We start from the raw sequence: 26776 nt of genomic DNA on the forward strand, positions 1-26776 counted from the left end.
ATATGAGTTACGGGATAAAAGGCAATGTCTCCCAGCTGGTCCTTTTTCTTAAGGAGTAGTAAAAAAAACTATAATGAAAATTTGATGTGCAGGTTACAGTAATCTAAAATAAGCTTTTGACAAGAGAACACAGCAGGTCATTTTCAAATCATGCCAGTTCTTCCTGTCGATGACGATCGGCACTCAGACTGTTGTTGCTTTTATTGTACCTTCCAAAAAATATTACAGCAGGGAATAAACAGCAGATGTTGATTCCCAATATTTGAAAGCAACTCTGCAGTAACCCTGTCTGATGTAGCCAAACTTCCAGTGGTGGATAGTCACAAGGAGTAAATAATTAGGTCAGATCTATTAAATGAGAGCAGATCTTCAACTAATTTGAGGAGGCTTCAAACTGGGTGAAGATGCTGTGTCCAATATCTGACTAATACCAATAAATGAACTCTATAGGAAATGTACTAAGCTGCAGAAATGGAAGACACTGAGCCGCATCACATGTACGTTCGTCTAGTATAATTCCAGGCTATTCCAGTCATTCACTTTTCTATATTTTCTGTCGATAGTTGAAATGAACAGTGGAAAATGAAGCAATAGGTAGATTTAGATAAATAATATCAGCAGGTCTATTCCCTTAATATCCAGATTAACATGGTTGAGGAAAGCCTTGGACAACTTGGATCCTGGCATTTGCATTCTTTACAAATTTATAGAGAATGCCCTCCACAACAGTTTAGGTTTTCAGGAAACCTCACAAATACGCAGGCTGCGCTTTAGATAGCACCATTTTGTTAGTTATGAAGACTCTGCTTTAATGCTTTTACTTCAAGATAATATATGCTATAATGGACCTGAGGTCCCAGCAAGCAGGTTCTCACATAAAGACACCACAAGCTCTTGTCCTACGGTGCCATTAGCCTCCCCCAAGGACTAGGTTCAATATACCTATTGCTATTCTCGCCACCTAGAAGAGCTGACCAGGTGGCACCCTGATGTGACTAAAAGAGAATGCAAACAAACAGAAGGGATGAGCGGCTGCAAGTGTAAGCTGCCAGACAAAAGAGGTAGGCCCCAACCATTTGATAAAATCCACTGTTGCACCCTAGCAGTCAATAACCATTGACATTATTGCATGCTCCCCTTTCCCATGTGGCTCCAGAAGTCTGTTCTGTTCCATAATACATTTCTAGGAGTTTAAGGAGATTTCAAACACCACTTTTGATGATTCGCCTGAGTACTCTACTATTATTATTCAGTTTTAGAATTGTACTGTGTTGGCCATAGTATAAACTGAGCAAATTCAGTAACTGAAGTGTAATAGATTTCAGGTGTTCAAGACTATTTTGGCCTATTATTTGAAATAATACTAGGCATATCAAGTATAAGTATGCTTGAAGAAGAGACCTAGGTAGGCCTGAACACTTATAATCTATTATGTGTCAGGTAGCCATACGTATCATTTTGTTAAGACAAGCAAAAGAATAGAAAAAGCATGTATTGATATTACTGAAAGTAACACTGCTAGCTTGATTTTACAATGTTTTACAATATTTAAAATCTGCATAATTATGAACTATGTTTTGCCAAATGTACAACCTGGGATGGCCCAAACAGATACATTGGAGGTAGGAATGAAATGTTTAAACCTGCATTTTGGGTTTTTTTGGACTGCAGTCGTAAAATGTTTTTTTTTTAGAGTAAAAGCATTTGTGGTATTTAGTATTAAAGAAAGTATCACTCACTTGATGGTGTTGTATTTTTTGTTACATCACTTAGGTTATTCCCGCAGTTCAGCAATATGTCACTGATAAAATGGGGCCTGCCTACATAGATCCCCCAACATTTGACCTGCAAAGAAGCTACATGGAATCTGCTTCCTGCACACCACTTATATTTGTTCTTTCACCGGGGGCAGATCCCTTAGAATCGCTGATGCAATTTGCAGAAGAACAAGGTATATATGAGCCAGCATATCATATGTAATATCCTTTTTGCTATAACAAGAATGTTTGTATTCAAGCTGGGTTAACATGATTGCCAATCTATTTGAAATTGATTGTAAAATTATTCTAAGACATAAAAAAATGTCTTGTAATCTTAAAAGATGGACAACCGCATGATTTAATGTATTCAGTGGAATATCATGGAAGCCATCCCATAGCAAGAGATTTTTTTCTATACTATACAGTTAGTATTGCAACTTAATTCATCTAATAGAATACTGAACTTAAAAATATAATTAAAATAATTAATTAGTGTCAACCTTCCATGATTATCCAAAGCCGCTATCTGATTATCTGTTGAATTTACTTGCACATTAACAAATAATAAACAATATTAGCTCTACGCCCAATCCCCCCACTTACCTGACTTAATTCAGGCTAGAACTGATATTTAATGCATTGCCATTGTATATTGTATTCCCTAAATCTTGCTTAGGAGAGTGCTTCGTTCTGTATAGAGTTGGATTCTCAGTTAAACTCTTATTCAAGCCATTGTACTCATCTGAAGCTTGTAGTCCTATATAGGTTTTTTCAAGAAACACTGAAACCAAAGGATCCAAGCTGCTGAGTAACCCTATTGTATTCATATCAGCTAAAAATATTTGTAGGATGATATGGGTAATCCTATAATCAAACACATATTTAATATATTGATAATTAAAGTTTAATTTTGTTCCAGAAATGGGTATGAAACTTCAGACAATATCTCTTGGCCAAGGACAAGGACCTATTGCTCGAAAAATGGTTGAAAAGGTAATAATAGCTGTTATTTACATTAAACAAAAATGATCTACTGGTAGAAAAAATATCTTGACCATGGGTTATTAGGGAATGACTCATTTTTGTATTATTTCCTCTTTAAAAAAAATGTATTTTTATGTATGTGTATTACAATTAAAGCACAAATTGTCTATAAGCACAGAAAATAAACATATCAGAGGACTGACTGCAGCAAAGGAAAATGCTTATTTTCAACACTGCCATTTCATGGTGCAATTTTGAAAAGTGAATCGATTAAATGCACAGTTCGCTGCTGGATAAATCTCACATTACACTGAGTGAGTCAGCCAGGCCTGTTGTAATGGTTCATAAATAGCCAGGAGTATGAAGATTGCCCAGCCCAGGTAGAGGCACTGATGACTACAATTTGTTTTTTAAATATATACATGTGTGTTGGCATGTGCTGCATTAATGAACACTGAAATTGAGCTGTTTGGTATATACACAGTATTTGCCACATCAATAATTTCAATGTCGTTCTACGTTTACCATTTATATTTCTGTGTATTTATTTAATAAACATTTATACAGTTAAACATTTAGCTGCAAATTTTGATATTTGATATTTGCTATTTGTTCACCTCCCTGACTAGTGTCTCCTAATTTTTAAATTCTCATAAATATTTTACAAATACCGTACACGAAAAGGCCAAGCATTCATTATTTCTTCTCGATGACACTCATTTAATAGCCATTAAAATGCAAATACATCTATGATTTTTAAATCAGCAAAATTAACATTAACAGTTGGGTGATTGATTAAAGGTCACAGAGACTGTATAACTTAATTTCCTGGATAATAATTGTGTTTGGTTTTCTCTAGATTGTTTAGGATTCTGTATTAATTTTAACTGTTGACAAGTAAATAATTAGCTTTTTAATTTTTATTACCCAATTCTTGGAAATTCTTACAGGCAGCAGAAGACGGAACATGGGTGATTCTCCAAAACTGCCACCTAGCCACTAGTTGGCTTGCTGATCTTGAACAAATTTGTGATGAAATAATTACAGATCCTGAAAAGACCAAATCTAGCTTCCGCTTATGGCTGACCAGTTACCCATCTGACAATTTTCCTGTGTCAGTGTTGCAAATTGGAATAAAAATGACCAACGAGCCCCCAAAGGGATTAAGAGGAAACTTGCTGAAATCGTATCTCAGTGATCCAATGTTCAACCCTGTTTTCTTTAACGGCTGCAGTAAATCCACGGTAGGATTATTTTTACTCTTAATTCATATATATATATATATATTGTGGTAAAGTGTATGGGAGAGTGGTTGATGGGATATATATCTCACCTGGTTACCTCAGCCAGGCATGGTAGCAAACCCAGGTGCTCTCAGGTGAGGCTTCATAAGCTCGTTACTGGGGAGGAAGCCTTAAAAGAGAGGGCTGTTAGGTTTGCAGAGGAAGGGAGAAACTGAATGAAGGAGCAGCTACAGCCAGCGCTGCAGCCCATCAGGTATGAAGCTTTACCCCATACAAAACTGGTTACTTTGCTTTGCGTCAGACCTTAGGCTGCTAGAGAGGTATCCTGCTGTTTAGTTAGAGCCGGACAGGCTTATAGTTTGTTTTGTTTACAAGGTGCTCTGTGACTACAACATCTAAATAAACACGCTTTTACGTTGGAAACCTGTGTGAAACTGTCATTGCCGCCCCATGCGTGAGCTGTCCCCTACAATTGGTGGAGAATGCGGGCAGAGTTGTGCTAGGAGCAACGGCAGGACAAAACACAGCATCTGAATTTTGTGGACATTTAAAGGGCCGGAAGCATATGTCCTGAGTGAAGGCTGCAGCACTGTAAGGCCCATCCGGCACAATGGAGGAAGTGATAAAGCAGCTGATACAGGCCAACCTGAGACATGAGCAGGCCTTGGAACAGCAACGGAAGTTTCATGCAGAGGCTTTTCACGCCCAGCAACATGCGCAACAGCAGACTATGGCCCAACAACAGGAAACGAATCGCCTGTTAATGGAGCAGATTGCTGCGCTCAGAGAGACTGTTGTGGCTCAGCCCCAACAAGTGGAGGCAAGCCCCCTTGAGACTGTTAACGTGAGGAGGGCCGTTCAGCGGGGCTTACAAAAAATGACACCCGACGACGACGTTGAGGCCTACCTCACCGTATTTGAGAGAGTGGCGGAGAGAGAGAGACTGCCAGTTGCAGAGTGGGCAGAAGTGATTGCACCCTTCCTGACTGGTGAACCGCAAAAGGCCTACTATGACCTCGGGGAGCAGGATGTCCGGGACTTTACAAAACTAAAAATGGAGATCCTTGCTCGCCTGGGTGTTACGCCCGCTGTTCGGGCCAAGAGAGTCCACTGTTGGAAATACACCATGGACAAGCCTGCCAGGTCCCAGATGTATGATCTGATTCATCTTGTACGCAAGTGGCTGGAACCAGAATCCACTACACCAGCCCAGATTGTGGAAAAGGTGGTAGTGGACCACTACCTCCGCGCCCTCCCGGCGGAGCTACAACGGTGGGTTGGGCATGGAGACCCCAGAACTGCTGAGCAGCTGGTCAACATGGTGGAAAGGTTCATAGCAACCGAGGACTTCCTCCGTGAGGTCCCTGCGGCACCAACACCTTCCAAGACTGTCAGACCCGCGACATCTTTGGGTAAGAGAGTTCCGGCTGGAGGTGTATGGAAAAATGTGAGAGAGAGCAGGGCTCTAGAGTTTGGGCAAGGGCAAAAGACTGATCCTGAACCCCTGGGACCCCACAATCCTAGAAAGGGCTCCCTACTAAGGAGGCCAGGGACCCCCCAGTGCTGGAGGTGCCATGAGTGGGGACACATAGCCGCCTATTGCCCTCTTAACTCAGAGCCCATGGTGTGTGACGCTAGTCGGCGTCAGTCCCTGTTTGCAGAACCTGTTTGTGCAGCCATTCCAGAATCAGAGACTGAGCCGCATTTTTGTATGGTGAAGATACATGACTGCTCTGTGAAGGCACTTTTGGACTCGGGTAGCCTGGTGACTTTGGTTCGGGCCGGCCTTGTGACTATGGACTACGTGCCGAACAAGCACATAAGAGTGCTATGCATCCACGGGGATATTGTAGCTTATCCTGTGGCCCCCATTAAGTTGGTGACCCCATCTGGAACTGTGACCTACGAAGTCGGAGTTGTAAAAAGACTTATGCATGCGGTTATATTAGGCCGCGATTTCCCCTTGTTCTGGGAGTTGTGGAGAAGGGGGAACGTTTCTGCAGCTGGGGAACAAACTCCGGCAGAGTCTGTACCCCTCCCTGTAAGTAATGGGTCAGGTGAGACGGCCATTGGGAACAATGATACCAGTAAGGGCCATGATGAAAAGGATCTAGGCCCATCTGAAATCTATAGTGAAGATTCTTTCCCCTTGCAGGTGTTAGCTGGGGAGGAAGAAGAAGAAACTTCCCTACCCGGCCAACAGGTCTTAGATTTAGAAATGTCTCGGGGTAACTTCGGGACCGAGCAAGTGAGAGACCCCACTCTGGGAACTGCACGGGCAAATGTCACGGTAGTAAATGGGGTACCACAGGAACCCGAAGCTGACCAGAAATTTCCTCATTTTGCCATGAATGGGGATCTAGTGTACCGGGTCACCAAAGTTAACAAGGAAATTGTGGAACAGCTTCTGGTGCCAAAACCATACCGACACCTGGTGCTGGACATAGCCCATAACCATGTGTTTGGGGGGCACTTGGGGACTAATAAAACACAAGAGAGGGTCCTCCAAAGGTTTTATTGGCCTGGGGTATATGAAGAAGTAAAAAGGTATTGTGAGTCATGCCCCACATGCCAGAAGAGTGCCCCAACACCACACTTCCGTAGCCCCTTGGTGCCACTTCCCATCATTGAAGTACCATTTGAGAGAGTTGCCATGGATTTGGTAGGGCCCATTGTCAAATCTGCTAGGGGACACCAATACATTTTGGTTGTCTTGGATTATGCTACCCGGTACCCAGAGGCGGTACCCTTAAGAAACATGGCCTCCAAAAATATTGCTAGGGAGTTGTTTTACATGTTCTCTCGCACGGGGATCCCTAAAGAAATTCTTACTGACCAGGGTACGCCCTTTATGTCACGGGTCATGAAAGACCTGTGTAAGTTGTTTAAAATCACTCACCTCCGTACCTCAGTGTACCACCCTCAAACAGACGGGTTAGTGGAGAGGTTTAACAAAACCCTAAAGCATATGCTAAAAAAGGTGGTAGAAAGGGATGGTCGGGATTGGGACTGTCTATTACCCTACCTCATGTTCTCTATCCGGGAGGTGCCCCAAGCGTCTACAGGGTTTTCCCCCTTTGAGTTAGTCTATGGCCGACATCCACGGGGTTTGTTAGATATTGCCAAAGAAACTTGGGAGACCGAGGCCACCCCATATAAGAGTGTTATTGAACATGTGGCTCAGATGCAGGAGCGAATAGCGACGGTGATGCCTATAGTTAAAACGCATCTGCAAAGAGCGCAGGAGGCCCAGAGCAGAATTTATAACAGATCTGCCAGGTTGAGGGCCTTTAATCCTGGGGACAGGGTCCTGGTTTTAGTGCCCACCGTCGAAAGTAAGTTTTTAGCCAAGTGGCAGGGTCCCTATGAGGTTGTAGAGAAGATGAGTGAGGTGAACTACAAGGTCCATCAACCGGGCAGGAGAAAACCCTTCCAGGTTTACCACGTAAACCTGATCAAGCCGTGGAAAGAGCGGGAGTCTTTGGGGGCGACCCAGGCAGGGGTCAAAGAAGTGGGGCAACCAGTTCCCCCAGTAACAATAGGAGAGGCACTGTCCGTGACCCAGAAGCAGCAGGTGAGGGAGTTCCTGCAGGAAAACAGACGCAAGTTTTCGGACCAACCTGGCCGTACCCACCTCATAAAACACCATATTAAAACTGAGCCTCAGAGTAAAGTGAACCTGAAGCCATACAGGATACCAGAAGCCCGTAGAGAGGCGGTATCCACGGAGGTCAGGCGCATGCGTGAATTAGGTGTTATTGAGGAATCTACTAGTGAATGGTCAAGCCCCATAGTGCTAATCCCAAAGCCCAACGGGACGTGGAGGTTCTGTAATGACTTCAGGAGATTAAATGAGGTCTCAAAGTTTGATGCGTACCCCATGCCCCGAGTGGATGAACTGGTTGAGAGGCTTGGGAAGGCAAGGTATATTACAACACTTGACCTTACAAAGGGCTATTGGCAGATACCGTTAACTGAGGAGGCTAAAGAGAAGACTGCCTTTTCCACTCCAGAGGGCCTGTTCCAGTATGTTGTGATGCCATTTGGGTTACATGGGGCCCCTGCTACCTTTCAGAGGCTGATGGATCTGATTTTGAGACCACATCGTGATTATGCCGCTGCTTACCTGGACGATGTGGTTATTTTTTCGTCTGACTGGAAAAGTCACCTCGGTAAGGTACAGGGCGTGTTAGACTCCATTAGTGATGCAGGCCTAACCATAAACCCTGAAAAATGTGCAGTGGGTCTGGAGGAAGCAAGATACCTGGGTTATATCATTGGTAGGGGGCTGGTTAAACCCCAGATTAATAAGATTGAGGCGATACAGAACTGGCCTAGGCCAGTAACAAAGAAACAAGTGAGGGCTTTCCTTGGCATAACCGGGTACTACCGTCGGTTCGTGCCCAATTTTGCCTCCATGGCCACACCATTGACAGACTTAACAAAGGGTGGTAAGTCAGTGATGGTAAAGTGGAACCCCGAGGCAGAAAGGGCTTTTCAGAGTCTGAAGTCTGCCCTGTGTGACCAGCCAGTGCTCGTTTCCCCTGATTTTAGGAAACCATTTCTGGTTCAGACAGACGCGTCTGCTAGAGGTTTGGGGGCAGTTTTGTCACAAGTGGTTAATGGGGAAGAACACCCAGTGCTGTACTTGAGTAGGAAACTGACCCCAGCCGAGGAAAATTATGCCATAGTGGAAAGGGAGTGTCTCGCCATCAAGTGGGCGTTGGAGTCCCTGAGATATTATCTCCTGGGCAGGGAATTCGTGTTGGTGACTGACCATGCTCCTCTGGCATGGATGAAACAGAATAAGGAGAGGAATGCAAGAGTGACCAGATGGTTTCTCTCCTTGCAAAATTTTAGATTTACAGTGGAGCATAGACCAGGGAAGTTACATGAGAATGCGGATGCGTTGTCCAGGGTGTACTGTGTGGTTGCTGATGCTGTCCAGACCTCTGGTCTGGAGTCGACGGGGGGGATATGTGGTAAAGTGTATGGGAGAGTGGTTGATGGGATATATATCTCACCTGGTTACCTCAGCCAGGCATGGTAGCAAACCCAGGTGCTCTCAGGTGAGGCTTCATAAGCTCGTTACTGGGGAGGAAGCCTTAAAAGAGAGGGCTGTTAGGTTTGCAGAGGAAGGGAGAAACTGAATGAAGGAGCAGCTACAGCCAGCGCTGCAGCCCATCAGGTATGAAGCTTTACCCCATACAAAACTGGTTACTTTGCTTTGCGTCAGACCTTAGGCTGCTAGAGAGGTATCCTGCTGTTTAGTTAGAGCCGGACAGGCTTATAGTTTGTTTTGTTTACAAGGTGCTCTGTGACTACAACATCTAAATAAACACGCTTTTACGTTGGAAACCTGTGTGAAACTGTCATTGCCGCCCCATGCGTGAGCTGTCCCCTACAATATATATATATATATATCTCAACAGATGCTGTAACCCCATGCACTGGACAAATTGACTATGCTTTACTTTAGCTAAGAAATGATTTCAGTAAATAACTGAGTTTAGTTGAATAACTGATAGCCTTTTAAAAATGCATTTATTTATTAGTTAGAAATTAATTCCATTGTGATTCATGATAGGAGATAAAATGTACCGAATTAGTTTGTCATATTCTGTAAGTTTTTTTTAGGCACAGGCCTTAGCTGCTTCGACCATCCTTAGCCTTTCTTCAGTATTTGATATCATGAGAATAGAGATGAATTAATGAGGAAAAATGTGTGTCAAATAAATGTAACTTAAATTGTAGGAACCAGTTAAATGTATCTTTAGTTTAATTAAAAATGAGACAAATTGCACAGAGTATGTTAGTACATTAACAACGCAAATCTAAGCATTTTATGAAACCAAAAATATGAAAATGCCTTTCTGGTGCTATAGCAACGGGTTTTGTAAGGAAGCATGAACTCTCATTGCTACATGTCTAATTGGACCTAAGAACATTCATGTGAATGAGAAAGATGTTGACATGATTAGAGTATTGCTATTAAATGTCATTTAATTTACATCTCCAACCTTTGCTGCGTCAGTCATCTTAAGTATAGAAGAGGAGAAAATGGAGAGACGCATACAACTTGATCATCTGAGTTATCAAACAGTTGATAATGATCATCGTTTTATGCCTCTCAACCGTAGTTTTAAGATAGCTATTTATTGCCACAGAAATAAATTTACACAGACACTGACATTTTTCTCTTCCTCATTCATTTTAGCTTATTTCTTGCTTAATGTAATTTTACTCTCAATAGCATCCTATGAGTTAAGCTCCTCTCATTTATAATCCACGTCTCCTTCCATCTACATCCTGTAGTAACACAGCTGCTGTTGGCACAGTTCTATAAGAATGGATAGACAAGTGTCTTCTACAGTTGCTGGTCAAAGATAATTATGCCTATTAATTGTTCTATTTTGTTTTCTTAGGTTTTGCTTTACTCTTTGTTTTAGAAAGATAATATATAAATCATCCATGGATCACAAAGGCCAGTGACATTAAACACAAGTAGAGTCCAACATTTGGTCAACATAAATCTCGGGTGCTTAATGTGCCCTACTGGCCTGCTGTCTTAACCAATATCTCAGATTCTTGGTATTCATTATAACATATAATAATCACTGCTGTGTTTGCATTGGGGCCAAGGTGTTAGGTGTGCAGAAAAGAACAATGTAGTCCTACCACATTACATGAGAGGAGGTTGTGGTCGATGGTTTGGGTTTGGTTTGCAACTGTATGTTAGGAGCAGCATCAGGGCCGGCCGAAGACTTAACGCCGCCTGGGGCGAAGTTTAAAACGCCGCCCCCCCCCGACGCCGGGGGGGGCGAAGTTTAAAACGGCATTTTAAACTTCGCCGACGCCATAATCTACGATCCCCCCCCCGTACTTACCTTTAAACAGTCCTGCGGCGAGTATCCCTGCTCTGCCACGGTGCCGGCTTGTAATGCTGAGCGCCGGAAATTGACGTCACTTCCGGCGCTCTGCATTACAAGCCGGCACCGGGACCGAACAGGGAGACTCGCCGCAGAGGAGAGAGAGAGAGGGGCGCCGATCGGGTAAGCGAAAACCACTCGGTGCCCCTCTCTCTCTCTCTCCTTCGCTTCAAAACAAAAAAAAACAAAAAAAAAGCGCTTGGGGCGGCAAAGTGCCGCCCCTTCTGAAGTGCCGCCTGGGGCAATTGCCCCAGTCTGCCCCATTATAGGGCCGGCCCTGAGCAGCATCAAAAGTATTTATTTTTTAAGATGTTTTGATCACATGGATGTACACTGTTCAGTGAGACACAAAAGGAATCTTTACAGAGCAAATAAATGCCTCAGAATTCCTGCTGTATCATTTTGTAAAATCAGATAAATTATTTATATTAACAATAAGCACCTTACACAATAACGTAGGCTACTAAAAGGTTCCTGGATCTAAATATCTGCTGTGTCAAGGTGTAATCTATATATCATAACTACAAGAAGTCCATTTTGTGTTAATTATATGAATTGTACTGTTCAACTGTTTTTATTGCATGCTTTGTCAATAATACAACAAAACATAGATATGATCTATCTGTGCACAAATAACAATTGAACTGGCCAAATTAATAAGACCCAGTTACTACAATGTATAGTGGATTCTTGGCATTACAATGGAATACCAACCTTTTAATGTATACCTGTGGCTTATTTAAATTGTAATCCATTAATGGTGTAATCCATTTAGAGCACAAGTATGGAGAATACTAATTGTAAGGCACTAATCCATTGTTTTATGTGCTGTCATTAAACTGTCAAGTCAAATGATAGCTCTACAAGTTGGTGAAATTCTTCCATGCCACTGTGCTTAGAAATCTTTTAACATGTACAGTATGTCAACAGAAATCCAGTCATATCAACTGGATTTCTTATCTTGGAGTATATTGTGTTGTGTGTCTTCGTCTGTGTAACCTTGCCGTGGTTGAAAGAAAGCTGAACTATTGCAAAACTTACTCAATATGTCAGCATTGCAGCTTCATAAATGTACTGACTTTTCATTTGTCATTCAAACAAGTAAGGGAATCATGCACTATTTGTATTATAGTATTTGTATTATTGTTACCATCATTTTAGAATTGACATGATGTAGTTATTTAGGTGTGCATATTGTATAAAAGTTTATAGCAGCAGTAAAGCAAATAAGCAAAAAAAAAGATAACTAAAATATTCAAATTATAGTTCTGAAGTAGAGGCTAATAAAGTTGTCATGTTTATGCCAACACATTTCCCAATTTAATATTTAAACATTGCAAATGGGCAAATAGACCATAGAGTATTAGTGTCTTGGACAACACATGGCTTAATGGAAAATGAAGCTACCGGGAAACTGGTCAACATTTTAAAAAAATATCTTTACAACAATGTACAATTGGGATAATACCGTAACTATGTATATACCATTAACAGTTCTTCGACACTGATAATTTTTCTATAGAAACAGAACTTAACTAAGGAAAGCAAGCCAGATGGCCAGCCATTTATATATTTGTTTATGAATTATAAGATAAACCAGATCATGAGATGCATCAGACTTTAAGAAAAATTATAAACTTTTTTGACTTAAAATGTAATAATATTCCAATATATAATATATAACCTATTAATTTATTTGTTAATGAGGACATGCTGATAAACACATGTTTTTGCATTGTAAAATTTCATTTAATTTTTATTTTCGTCCAACTTTATGGATGTGCTTTCTCACGGACATGTCAGTCACCTAATGAAGTATACCAACAATGTTATTGAAGCGAAGAAGAACAAAAAGCCTAGCAAGTTTCGCAAAATGTATGTTTCCCTTGCTGTAGATAAAATATTTTTTTTTCGTGCTGGATTAGATAAATTTGTATTTATCAATGTTCTGCCATATGCTAACCTAGACTCCCCAATCCCCCTGCCTAGAGGAAACATCATTTTCTTAATTATAATTATGTTTCACCTGCAGACAGCAAGACACTACTGCCAATGCCAAGCCATTAAAATACAAATAGGACAAAACCTTGGTCTAATAAAAATAATTTTATATTAACTACAACTTTCTGTACTTTCTACCTTCTATCCAAGTACACTCAATTCATTGCTTTTTTTCAAATTAAAGAACGAAAGTAATGTAACATGATCTAACTCCCATAAAACTGCATTGACTTTTAATGATAATACTGTTCTCCGGAACTTAACTTCTGAATATAGACTGAAATAAAAAGGGTATATGCTTCACTACAGTTATCAGATTTTGGCAGTTTCTAGTTTCAGCTCTTGTTCAACTTATGAATAAAAAGAATTATTTCTGCCTTATTCTGAGTTCTCAACATTATACTTGAACAAGTTTGTTATAACACAGCCATATATTAAAGGAACATCATTATTATTGCTATTATTTATTGATTTCTATAACACTATGCAATAGATTTAGGCTGAGGTGTTCTGTATAAATGAATTCTTCAAATATCATATAATCTATGAAAACTTTTTATAAAGTTCACACAGCCACACATTTTACACAATACATGAGCAAATAAATGCACGTTTGCACTGGTCAGATATCGTGAATAATAACGAAGCAGCATTTCACTTGATAGCAGTGGCTCCGGGCTGGCAGTTTTAGTTAATTAATAAATAGTTAATAAAATAATATAAAAATATAGGCAATTCACTGTTCATCTCAAATTGATTCTACCCTGAATGGTTGTCATGATTATAATACAAATATAGTCCAATAATCCAAAAATTGGAGTTCAGAATTTGGAGATCATATTAAAATGTATTCTAACAAACTGAGACAGAGCAATACAATAGGTAGAGAAAAGCCTAGCGACAGCCTGTATTTGTGGGACATGTAGTATTTGTGTAGGGTGTTTGTGTGTGTGTGTATAGTATGCATACAGGAGATTTATTAGAAGTTGTGTATAGGGTGTGATGTAGGCTGTGAGCCAAACATGTACTGTATAAGTCACAACACTAATGCTTCTTCATTGTAATTCACTAATTCCTCCCTGCCTTGTTTTTCTTTCCATTATGCTGTCAGTGAATCCATGTTGCCAGACTCAAACAACTAACAAAACTATCTTTTGGTAAAAAACCCCAAGCTAAACCCCAAAGCTAAACAGTGACTTTGTAAGCAAATGTTGGTTGATGCACCACAAGTGGTGAAATTGAGCCCAAAAGTTAATACACTGAACATGCCTGCTTTAAGGGTAACATTACAACTTTATGCAAGTATTTTAGGACTAGATCTGAATATCAAGTTTCAATGTATATGAATTCAGAAGCTATACATTTTGTGTGGTTAATCAAGATGGAGATACTTGACTATAATGAATATAAATGTGAAAAAGCAAAGCAGGGCACACATTAGATGGACAGGACGTATGAAGTACACAAACCAATTTTACTGAGGAAAAGGATTTACATAGATTACAAAACAATACCTTGAGCATCGAGCAGTGTTATGACTAAATAATCCTTGATCTTGTACATATAACTACTGTAGCTCCCATTTTACATTTTATAGATGATATGAGAGGGACCAATAATTATTGTGCCCTTTACCCTCGGGGTGTGTGTGTGTGTGTGTGTATGTATATATATATATATATATATATATATATATATATATATATATATATATATATATATATATATATGTATGTATATATATGTAGTAGATCTTAGTGACAGTAATTACCATTTTGTGATTGTTTTGCGATTTTATACTTGTATCTGTTTTTTTCCTTGACACCAATATAATAAGGTCTAAACAACCTAACTCACAAAATGTCATTAGTCATTGTCGTGTGTAGACAATAGTGATGGGTTATGGGCAAGTGCTATACAAACAAATGTAGAAGTTTGTGTTGCTTTGCCAACAGCCAATAGCACTCACACAACTAAAACAAGCATTATACTTGGCACCAAATTTAGAATGTTATTGGAGAAGAATGTGCTATTTATGCAGAAGGTAAAATTGTAAAGTGTCTTTGGTGGAAATATGTTGTCACTAGACTAAGGACTAGGTGATTTGGAAGAGAAAATCGTAAATACCTGAATTCATAGCATAGTAGTATTTTGGCTGCTAACTGTCTCTTGATAAAACTGTAGTAGTATACAATTTATTTCTACCTGAAAAGGGACTATGATAAGAGTGTTATAAAGTGTATCTTTCCAGTGGGGAATCAACTTGTAGACCCACTGGTAGAGAAGTAAAGGAGATATAGGACTCATATTATTCAACCCTGATCAAGTGTCACCTGATCTCTCCAAGCACTTGAAAGTTGATATAGTATGGGGAAACGCAAAGCACCACTAGTTTCTCCTAAGATGTGCAACTTGCTAAAGCTCTCAATAGAGCTTTAATGAAGTTCATTAGGTTCTAAGTATTTGAAGGATACAGATGTCTCTCTATTCTAAGAAAGCAGCATAAAATCACATTTTTGTTCTTGCAATGCATGTCTAACAGGTTTGTATGTTGACCATTACATTAAAGCATTTTATTGCATTTCGGGAGTATTAATTTGTGATATCAAACTAGTTTTTGTCTACCCAAAAGGGTAAAGTATAACACACAGTAGACCTAACCACTAGTTTATTTAAAAGCATATTGCTATTTAAATGGATTAACATATTTCAATCATAAGAATTTTCATTTCATTCTATCATAAAATAGTATTTTTAAAACATATAGCTGGGGAAGAAACAGTTAAGTCTTTTTTTATCACAGATGTTAAGAGTTTACCTCTCCAACCTTATATCAATAAATGTGATTTAATTTGACAAGAGAGATTCTTGTCATTGTTAAATGACCACAGTCAATTCTCCCTGCAGCTGAAGGGAACAGCAGGAACTGCATTAGAAGAATTAAGCCCAGAAATAGGAATGACTAGAGGAGATTACATTACATCCAGTGATAGACAAGATAGCCTACACATTTAGGGAGGTGTCCATCTAAATTTAGTAAAACTGGGAAGAAAAATAATGGGTTGATTTATCTGACAAATGAAATTCAAGAATTGGCTGTAAATTAAGGCATTTCCTCCTTCCTCTCCAGAATATTAGACATGTCTGAAAATGAAGGAAGCTTTTAGTTAGGGGTAAGAAACCTCATATTTGAATTTATTTCCCATAAAATACAATTATTTAGAATAAACCAGCTACGCTGCATTACTTTTAATGGTATACAGTGCAATAGGCGGGTACACACGACTATCACAGGATCAGCCCTAGGATTTTTCTGGTTTTTTTTTGCTAATGTAAAGGTGGACTTTATTTTGGTGTCTCCTCCCTAGTAGGTAATTGCCTATTAACATAGAAAAGAAGTTAGGAACCTTCTCTGTATATACCTATATGGTAAGACCAAAGGCCGTTTCATGCACAAGCAATCCAAATGCTTTATTTAATAAAGGACGCAGGACGTTTGTTTCTGCGGTGTGACAGCCTCCGCATTCATTTCACCATAATTTGCCAGAGGGTTAGAGAGCTAGACGAAGTGACAGATGTTATTGAATATGTAGCAGAATGGAGAAGTCATAGAAAAAGTCAGGTTATGCCAGAGGCACTTGATTCAATAAAGGGGATCTTGTAACTACAAATGTCAAAATTGTCCAACTTCTATAAAACCCACTAGTTGTTAACAAGGAAATCAGCCAATATACACACCATGTATTTGTAGATAACAGTTTTATGTCTAAGTTGCAAAGCTACCACCAAGTGAAGTTCACTAATACTACCTGTGTTTACTACGCAGGATACATCTTGGAATATTCAAGTAAGATTTTAGGGGTCCTATAATATATTATCTGGTAATTACCCTTGCATTGATATAAGCCAAATTACCCATGGTCATCTGCCTCTGTGCCTGTGAGGGTCTGATGGCAAATGAGATGTCTGTTCTTTTGCAAACTCTCAGTATCTTGGGAAACTTAGTCCAATCTCCACAGCTGTAGTGGTGGAAGATGAGCACTTCTCGGCTGCCATCTAGTGGTAGGCTTGCAAAAATCACCAATACATTTAGGGCTATTTAGGGAGTACAGAAAAATACTAAGGGGTGAAATTAATTAGCATTAACACAGTTGCAAAGGGTCATAATGTCCTAGATCCATCAAGCGCATGCTCCTTAAAAGCACCTTTCTGTTGCTATAGACACTGGCCATCAGTTCATGGATGACATTCCAGCCATTTGCATGTACTGAGGTTTTAAAGGTGAAGTAATCATGAACGCATGTTTATTTTGACAAAAGCTGAAGAATAAACTATTGGATTGTGATAGATTCTGGTACTCATTAACGTGCATCATATAGCTATGTGCTTAACAGCTTACAGTTGGGCATTTCACAATAATGAGCGCTCGGCTTTGACTTCTTGCTTAATTAAGAAATATTTTCTTCTGTTTGGGCAGTTCATGGGAAGATTATTGTTTTGCCGCAAACCTTTCTCCTAACCTTGGAAAGATATCCATCATGCGTTACCTCAGGAAAGAAAAATAAAAGAGAAAACTTGTAAATTCGCCTGACAAGATTGGTTGCTATGGCAACGTGAGCAACCTCCCCTCCCCAACATTACCATTTGCAGCTGCTACAGCAAACCACTTGAAAAGTGTCATATCTGAATGAATATTATATCAAAGCGCTTCTAGTTTTCCTTTTAAAGAAGGAGACCTTCCTATTAACAGTGAACTGCTCATTTATAAGTTCCACTTTATGGCTCTGTTTACTGCTGAAACGTTATTTGCATCTTTACAAGGTTAAGAAATAAAAATTGTGTAAATTGACCTATGCCCACGGACCATGACATGACTGTGCAATGTCAAAATATCATTTATCTATCTAGAATAAAGACACAGAGGCATGCTGGATTATAACGGCCACCGTGTTTAAGAGAACACTGCAACAATTTTATTGTATATTTAACTAATAAATATAGCCATATTTGGCTAACTGAATTTATTCCATAAAAATGATGATATGTGGTCCTGACACAGGCATAATATTGATCTTGCTGGGTGGCTACTACCACATCCTTCCCTGCACAGTAGCCATAATACTACCCTCCCCGACCCTGATCCATGGAGATTCCTGTACTTAGCTACTTTGCTAGTGCCACACAGGTTAGCTGTACCTCGGACCGCAAACACCTGCACTCCTGGCAGACCTCAAGTACCTGAGCCACAGCCACTTAGCTTAACCTGAAAGAGAAAAAAGGAGAGAAAGAAATGATTCCTTGTAGCAAATTATCCAAAGAGAGCTGGCACCTTTCTAGTGCTTCTTTTTATAGCCTAGCATGACCTCACTTACAAGCTCATTCCTCTCACAAGCTACTCAGGACTTTAGCCCACAAGTTAAAGAACCCAAACCAGTATTCTTTATGTTAATGCCTTTTCTATGCAGTTTTTATCAATGCTTAGTGTCAGGACTGTCACACAACTACTCCCATGATAATGAGGATTACTGTTTCATACTCCATAAAGCAGCTATTTTATGGCAGCTTACTGCGAGAGCTTTTCAAGAATTAACAATATAAAACTACCACTCATACCACGAGAAACCAAAATCTACTAATTTTCCACTTTTATAATGTCCATCAAGTTCTATGATATATCAGGTATCTTACTTAATAGTTGCTCCTTGGCAAAATATTTTTTTGTAAAACCAGTCTCAGTATCAGACGAAATACCAAGGATTGCACTTAGTAGTGTGATACAGTGTATTTCTCAGGCAGTACGTGGGTCGTACAAGAGCCCACAAGGACCTGCTTAATTAAGTAACAATTTCTGGAGGAATATTGTTAAATCTATTGCTTCAAGAGTAGATGGCATCTCCCACAGTCAGTAGAAAAGACTACAATAAAAAGACTGGGAGAAAGGCCATGTTTATAAAAAGAAAAATGCCACGATCTTTTTACAATGATCAATCAATATTCTTTACACCAACTTGATATTAGACATAGAGGATTACACTAAATTACTATTTGTGATATATTAGCAGACAGAAATTCCTGTTTCTTTTGAACATTGTGGCAGCTTCAAAATAAATTGTTTTCTAAATATAAATATATAACTGGATATACGATAGATAGATAGATAGATAGATAGATAGATAGATAGATAGATAGATAGATAGATAGATAGATAGATAGATAGACATATCACCTTTTAATGTAACTAGGTTGTTCGGCTCTTTTAGTTACTTCCCCTCTGAGACATTTCTAAAGGCAACAGAGCCTGGAATTCTCACACAGTGAATGACCTTTGCAATAGCATTAAGATCTCCCAGAATAATAAAAGAACAGTAGGTACTGGAGAAGTTAAGCTCTATGTGAGATTTTCCAAAAATGTTCCCTACACTTAACTGACAGTTTTTATTCTGTAGTAAGGTCACATCAGATGTCTTAGTGAATCTTGTTTCCAATTCAACATTTTATTCAAATAACTGTGTTGTAATGAAGTGAAAATGCAGCTGTGTCTCTTGTTAATGATGCTAGAAAACAGAGAATTAAAATACAAAACATACTTGTTTACGAAATGTTAACAATTGAGGCCCATAAGTAAGTTGACCTTGGTGAAAACAGCCGCAGCATTCATAGTCGATGTGTTTTTAGTTTATGTTTGTAAAGGGAACAACAGATAATCTGAGAATAGATGTTTAGGGATATTACGGTACATTATATTTATTTCTATAGTGTAAGCAGATGTATGCATGATATAAAAATGTAGGGTTAGCCTAGCAAGCGGCCACATTATGGGGCATTGAGTTGTGTGCCCTCTTCTTCATTCTAATTTTGAGTATTGTTTGAGTAAAATGTTATATATAGAAACATTTGGAAATGATTCCCTGCTTGACTGGACATATTAGCATGTGGCACAGACAGGATGTTGAACAATGGCAAACTGTATGCTTCATGATTTACCAAGTGTATAGAAAACTCTTTTTAGTGACAGTGAGGAAGTTACTTTCCCGACTAAAATGATGAGACTGACAAAATTCAAGAAAGCTCAGTCAATTATCCCTGATAGCTCTTGTATATACTACCTCCAATAGTTATTATGAAACACTCAAAATGTAATTGCATGTCTGTTATACATGACTTCCCAAGCTTAGTGATACATTTGTGTGCTGTTCCTCTCTTTTTTTTAGGTGTGGAAGAAGCTCTTATTTGGACTTTGCTTTTTCCATGCACTTGTCCAAGAAAGACGCATGTATGGATCACTTGGATGGAGCATACCCTATGAATTCAATGATGCTGACCTAAAAATTAGTGCTAAACAGCTTCAGGTAGGATACCAAAACATACCACTTTATAAATTATTTACAATACAAACAAAAAAATAAATAAAAAAAATTGTCTATAATGTGAATGCATGTATGTGTTTCTGTGCATGGTTGTGTGTGTGTATGTGGCATATCCTGGCCTAGGCAATCGCGCCTCCCAGTGTTTTACTGGTCAGTTAGGTAAGTGTTGGGGTGGCTGTGCCACCACAAACCAAAATACACCATTGTGTGTATTACAGGAAACAACAATGCTTTCAGATTCCATATTTTAACATACGGCTTAATGGCTATACTGCTAAAAGAGAAAGTTAAGATACAGGTGGGAAAGTGACCAGGAATTTCACAAAAAGAAAATATGGTGTACCACCTTATGCTGTGCACAACTAAATAGATTAACACTCGGCTAAAAACAGATGCCTTGACAAACACTCAATCTGTGTAAACAGAATAGGTAGCTCGACAATATAGAGGGTAGGACCAAATGAGAACTGGTATTGAGATGAGGTTGTGTACCCTGGACAACCTAAAGCAAATGAGTACAGCTGGTGTTGTTGTGTGTGTGGTGTTATATAATGTTTAAAAGTATCCAATCAGTAGATTTACTGATTGGATACTTTTAAACACTCAGTCTGTGATAATGAACCTAATGTGTTTTCAGGGCAAAGCAAAATGTATCAATGTAAAATCAAATAAATGTGAATTGTAGCAAGTTGTCACCAAGTGTAAGATTCCATTTTTTACCTGCATTTCCCAGATCTTTGGGTTTTCTCGCATATTGCTTATCTTTGTATGTTTGAGGGGATTTTGACCATGTTGACAGAAAGCTGTCTGATTCTTTTATTCTATTCTATTTGAACTTCACAATTAAAAGTTAACTGTTAAAAATATCAGGTCTTGCAACAAGATGAAGATGGATTATAGGTCCAGACTGGCCATCTTGCACACCCAGCAAATGTCTGGTGGGGCACTGGCCATCGGCTTCCCATTCTGCAACATGCAGCCAGGCATATCCAGCTACCCGAAAACACAAAAACGTAAAAGTTCCAAGGCCGCCTTGAGATCGCCTGTCTGGCCTGAACGATTGCATCCTGCTCTTACAGATATGGTTGCCTGTTTGGCCTATTCTAAGCGGACACCTATAATTTTTATGTGTTGCCTGCCAACAGATTGTTACAAAGCCAATAGGTTTGCCCATTTTGGAATCTCAGAGTTTTTGCGACACACAATGCTATATATTATTATTATATCTTAAATATAATGCTTCCACGCCAGGCCTTTCAGTTTGTATTGATTCTTAGAGCATTCCATATCTACAAATCCACTAAGAGAGAAAAAAAATTAAGTGTATGCGTGTGAAGGCTCTCTTTTGTGAATTCCTTATTAAACAGTGCCACCAAGGGGTGATAAAAATACTTCACTAAAGAGATACCAATAATTTCACAAATGACACCTGTCTAAAGCAAATATATTTCATGGCTTACAGAGGGCTTATCCTGTATACACATAAAAACATAGCATCTTGTATGGAGGAAAGGGCCACAGCTTTAGTACAGGTATTGATTACACTGGGGTATAACCAAATCATTAAACCATGAAATAATTTAATAACTATATATATATAAATTAGTTCTGTCATACCAGCCAGAGCTCCAAAATCTAAATAAAAAATTGTCCACCTCCACAGGAGGAAACATTAATCCCCTTCCCTTGTTTTATACATTTAAAGCTGCAACATAAAATGTGAAATAAAGTTTAATTGTATTACAAAAGACATTTGCAACTAAAATTAAAAGGCAGGTGGTTCAAGGATGATTTCTGCTGTTCATACCTCTGAGGTATTAACTTTTGGCGGTAGGGGAGTTTGTAAACCTTGTTTCCTATAAAGTTTGCAATCTTTTGAAAACTTCTCATTTTTATCCTTCAAAATAGCTCTTTGGAAGCCTTTTCTTTTTAGGTAGCGCAGCCACTAACATGAGATCTCAAAAAAAAATCAACCTAAACAAATGAGATGATCTAGGAGATCATACAATCAGTGTTTTAAGGTGTAATTTTCTCTTAATACTGCAACTGTATTCAACAGCCTATTTATCTTCAGTGCTGCCCAAAGCATAACCCAGGGAAGCATCGCCAGGTAGACCTCCAAAACATCGTGGTTACTGCTGGGTGTGGTGATATGATGTCATGCTCCACTACTCTCTATGTTAAGTGTCCCACTTTTGAAATCGGACTTCTGATAATCATCCTCACTTCAATCAAATCATCCTCACTTAAGCAGTACTGTACCTTACCTTCGGTCTCATAACTTCTTAAATTCCGAATAGATTGTAAGTCTACAAGAGTGTTCTAATGCAACTGACAGTTTTGTATATTGTCAGTTTAATTATACTGTTGATTTCAACTCTCCATTGTTTGTAATAGTACTTTGGAATCTACTGGCATGTTTCAGATAAATGTAAAACAAATGTATTGTGTTGTTCTAGATGTTTCTCAATGAATATGACCACACTCCCCTCGATGCTATTACTTATCTCACTGGAGAATGCAACTATGGTGGAAGAGTTACAGATGAGCATGACAGGCGCCTTCTTCTAAGCTTGCTGGACATCTTTATTTGTGAGGCTATAATTACTGAGGACAGTTACTCATTTTCTCCCAGTGGCAAGTATTTTGCCCCAAAGAATGGAAGCCATGACAGTTATGTGGAATATATAAAGAGCCTGCCCCTTAACACAGATCCAGAGGTATGTGCACTAACTTTAAAACCAAGTTTAGATTTGGGAGTACAGCATCACACTCTGAGTAAAAGAACCAGTGTGCAAAAGGGTTTTGTAATGATTAATCATCCTTTTAAACATAAACTTGTATTAGCTAATACCACGTGCAGTTGGAACACAGGAGTGACAGTCACTGATAAAGGGTCTCTGTTTGCGCGTTTCTAGCTACAATAGTCATTTACAAGATTAACAATTTTTACACTGTATTTATGATCAGTTTCATCTTATTTTAATGGATAAAATCTGCTTTCTTCTGTCACAAACAAGAACATGTTCTGACCCCAAACATTTGAATGATAATTATATATAGATATATACATGTATATATATTTATATATATATATCTATATCTATAGAACACATTCATTTACTGGAATTTGTAACTAAGTTTTCAGTTTTTAGAAATAAACAAGGTTCGCTCTCCACATTTTAGCCACGTTTCTTACTTCATGCCTAGTTTACATGGCATCTAGGTGACACACGTAGGTATGCATCATATTGTCACTTTTACCACCAAACTCAAGCATTTTGGGGTCCACCATCATAAAACGACACAGGTGTTTGTGCTTTTAAACATGGGCAATATACAAATATACAAAACATCATTATTATTATTCAAGGGGTATGACAAGACGAGAATTGACAGACTAAAACAAACCGATACATTAGGTGGAGAGAGCCCTGCTCGCAAGCTTACAATCTCAATCATCAAATTAATAGTTAACAAAACACCACAAAATCAGACAATCACAAAGCAGAATAGCACCCAAGGCTAAAGTTAGTTTAACTTAAAAAATAAAGTCAAAGTACTAGAGCAGGGAACATTATTAGATCCCCAAGTTCTTGGATAGTTCAGTTTGCCCTTCATGCAACACACCTTTCACAGTCATATTGCATGCCGGCTGTTCAGAAGGGGAGAGTCTCACAGAATGTCTGAATTTCCATTGTTGATTTTATTTTATAATAAAACTGATTTTGTCTACACAAATGTGCATTAGGAGGCTTGATGTTGTCTGTTTTATACAATAATTATTCTGCGTAGGTATTTGGGCTTCATGTCAATGGAAATATCACCAAAGAACAAAAGGAGACTGCAGAACTGTTTGATGGTATTTTAACAACTCTACCAAAAGAGGTATTGTGTACTTTAAATTATAACTATTACATGACTCACAATCACATTTTATTTAAAGGAAGAGAAACTTGGGAGTTTTATATTATTTTATTTATATTACTATTTAAAAGCCTCAGCCTCCTGCTTGAGAGTCAGGAGGGGACGGGACCAGACTTGAGATGGCTGGTATAGCCACAAATGGGTAGGTTGAGGAAGGAACCGGGAGGCCCAGTAATCAACTGAGATAACCAAAACCTATGGGGAAAAACATAGGCTTTTCATTATGTTAATTATGTAACATAATGGATCATTATGTTACATAATTAAGTTGAATAAAATATTTATCTTTACCGCTACATAAACTACGGACACTTTAACCACTCGGTGTCAAAAGATATCCTATATCCTATATATAGCAGCAGAACTGCTTGTGTGCATTGGGCCGACAGTTCATGGTGATGGTGTCTGCCTTGCAAAACATGCAGTCTGGTGGGAACCAATCCAACTCGTGTGATAACTTGTGGATGTAATTTTGCCTTATATGACTGTATATTTTTATAGCATCTCATCACTTTAACTTAATTAGTAATCTATATGTGAAGTCTTAGCAACAATGTTATTATCTTTATTTTTTTCTTTGACATTTTGTTATGTCTACTGTCTAGATAAGCAGAGTGGGAAAATCAGCATCAGAAATTGTCCAAGAACTTACAGCTGACATCTTAGGAAAGATACCAGCAGATTTTAATATAGAGGAAGTTATGGTGAGTTGGAATTCTTTGGAGTTAATTCAATAAAATGAGTCTGCAGGATAGTTGTGGTTTCAACTAACCAACTTCCCTAAAATGTATGATGGTCCAATCCCAGTGTGCTTTTAGACCAGTGACATCTTGAGTCTGAACTATGCATTATGCAGTGCTAGCCCAGCCCTTCTTAGAGGAGAAAACTGTAATGGATGGCCGTCATAAAGCATAAAGGATTATGTGATGCGAAATCACAGCCCACATTGATTTCAATGTGAGTGCTTTCCTGCCACTTATTAGTTGCTTCAAGCAGACACTGATATGTGAAGTTTATTCTGCTGTCCTATCTAACAGTATTTTTTATAGAAAATTGCTTACAAAAATAGGCACCCACATTATTTTTTCCAAGATATTGCTAACAACAATAATATTAATAATAACTACAAACAACAAACGCATGATTCAATTGTTTTAAGTAATGCAGCACATACTACATGAACCTTTCAAAGCTTTAAGGGCATAGTACTGATCTATCTATTGTGCTTTGTTTTAGACCAAATATCCCACTCTGTACACAGAATCCATGAACACAGTCCTTGTTCATGAGCTGTTACGATTTAACCGCTTGACCTCTGCCATTCAAATGAGCCTACAAGAATTGAACAAAGCAATTTCTGGTCTATCTGTGATGTCACAGGATCTGGATGATTTGTTCAGCAGCTTGATTGTTGGTAAAGTAAGTATGCTTTACAATATGGCTCATCCACTGAGGTTAATGTGCACATGCTGTCATTGTGCATTAGGATTCTCATTACTCATCTTGCTGTCTTATCATTCCAAGGGAACAGTTTCACACTTTGCTTTCTTCATTTTCTTGTCTCCTGAGATCTGTCATGCCTGCAGGATAATTTGGTTTTAAATGCATATTGTTACCTCATTTTATATGAAGGGATCTAATAAGTTTATATTTTGTAATATGCAGTAAGAGATATATTATATTTGTATAAGACACAAGCATATTATATCTACTTTCTCATGAAAGTATACACCGAAAACAGGCTTGAATTGATTTTGCTATGTACTAAAGCTGATTGGTGTAAAAATGTAGTATTCACTATCTATAGTCATCTAATTTTTGATGAAAGTTTGTGCTACTTATGTTTATAGGTAAGCACAACATTGTACAAAACATGTATGATGAGCTGTTTTCTTGATTTTATTGGGGATGACGTATAAAGAGAAATTTTTTTGTGAACTGAAAAAAAGTGGAATAATAGAACTCTGTTGGTTGCTATGGAGGCTGGAGCACTCTTACCATAAGTCAAGGGTGTCCAACCTGCGGCCCTCCATCTGCTGCAGGACTGCATCTCCCATACTCCTCAGCCAGCCCCTTAGCCGATTTATTATTATGGGCGATGTAGTCCTGCAGCAGCTGGAGGGCCGCAGGTTGGACACCCCTGCCATAAGTATTATATTTTATAGATAAGCCATATATATTCATAACACCCATTATTATTTTTTTTTTTCTATAGTGCATAGCTTAGCGCAGGGCTAGTGAATATCGATTGCTTTTACCAATAATGAAATGAAATTATTTTGGTTCTTTTTAATAAGAGCTGCTACAAAATTATATTGAAAAGGGGTAATTTAGGCATTATGGATATATCCCATTATACTCATTAGCTATTTTGTTTTAAGTTTAGTTTTTGGTTTTATTTCTTTCTGAGAGTTAGTTGTGTTGGAATAGATAGATACACCCTCTGTCCTTTCCAGACTTGGGTCGTGTTGGTCTCTCTGGTCATGATAATCAAGTAGAATGAGCTACTGAATGGCAGACAGTGAACTATGTCTCACTATCTCTAACAAGCTATGGGTTGGACC

The 26776-nt window shown here is 38.6% G+C and overlaps 1 protein-coding gene across 1 annotated transcript in view; it reads left to right on the forward strand.

Annotated features, from left to right (window-relative positions):
* The window catches only part of LOC128492590 (dynein axonemal heavy chain 3-like), a 428956-nt gene that overhangs the window by 396087 nt on the left and 6093 nt on the right, over window positions 1–26776 (forward strand). The window contains exons 68-75 of the mRNA XM_053465187.1: window positions 1774–1951; window positions 2680–2753; window positions 3695–3988; window positions 20130–20267; window positions 22745–23005; window positions 24081–24173; window positions 24818–24916; window positions 25449–25631. Coding sequence (XP_053321162.1) covers window positions 1774–1951; window positions 2680–2753; window positions 3695–3988; window positions 20130–20267; window positions 22745–23005; window positions 24081–24173; window positions 24818–24916; window positions 25449–25631 — 1320 coding nt within the window. The remainder of the gene's footprint in view (window positions 1–1773; window positions 1952–2679; window positions 2754–3694; window positions 3989–20129; window positions 20268–22744; window positions 23006–24080; window positions 24174–24817; window positions 24917–25448; window positions 25632–26776) is intronic.

This window comes from Spea bombifrons, chromosome 4, assembly GCF_027358695.1.
Source record: "Spea bombifrons isolate aSpeBom1 chromosome 4, aSpeBom1.2.pri, whole genome shotgun sequence".
Taxonomy (NCBI): Eukaryota; Metazoa; Chordata; class Amphibia; order Anura; family Pelobatidae; genus Spea; species Spea bombifrons.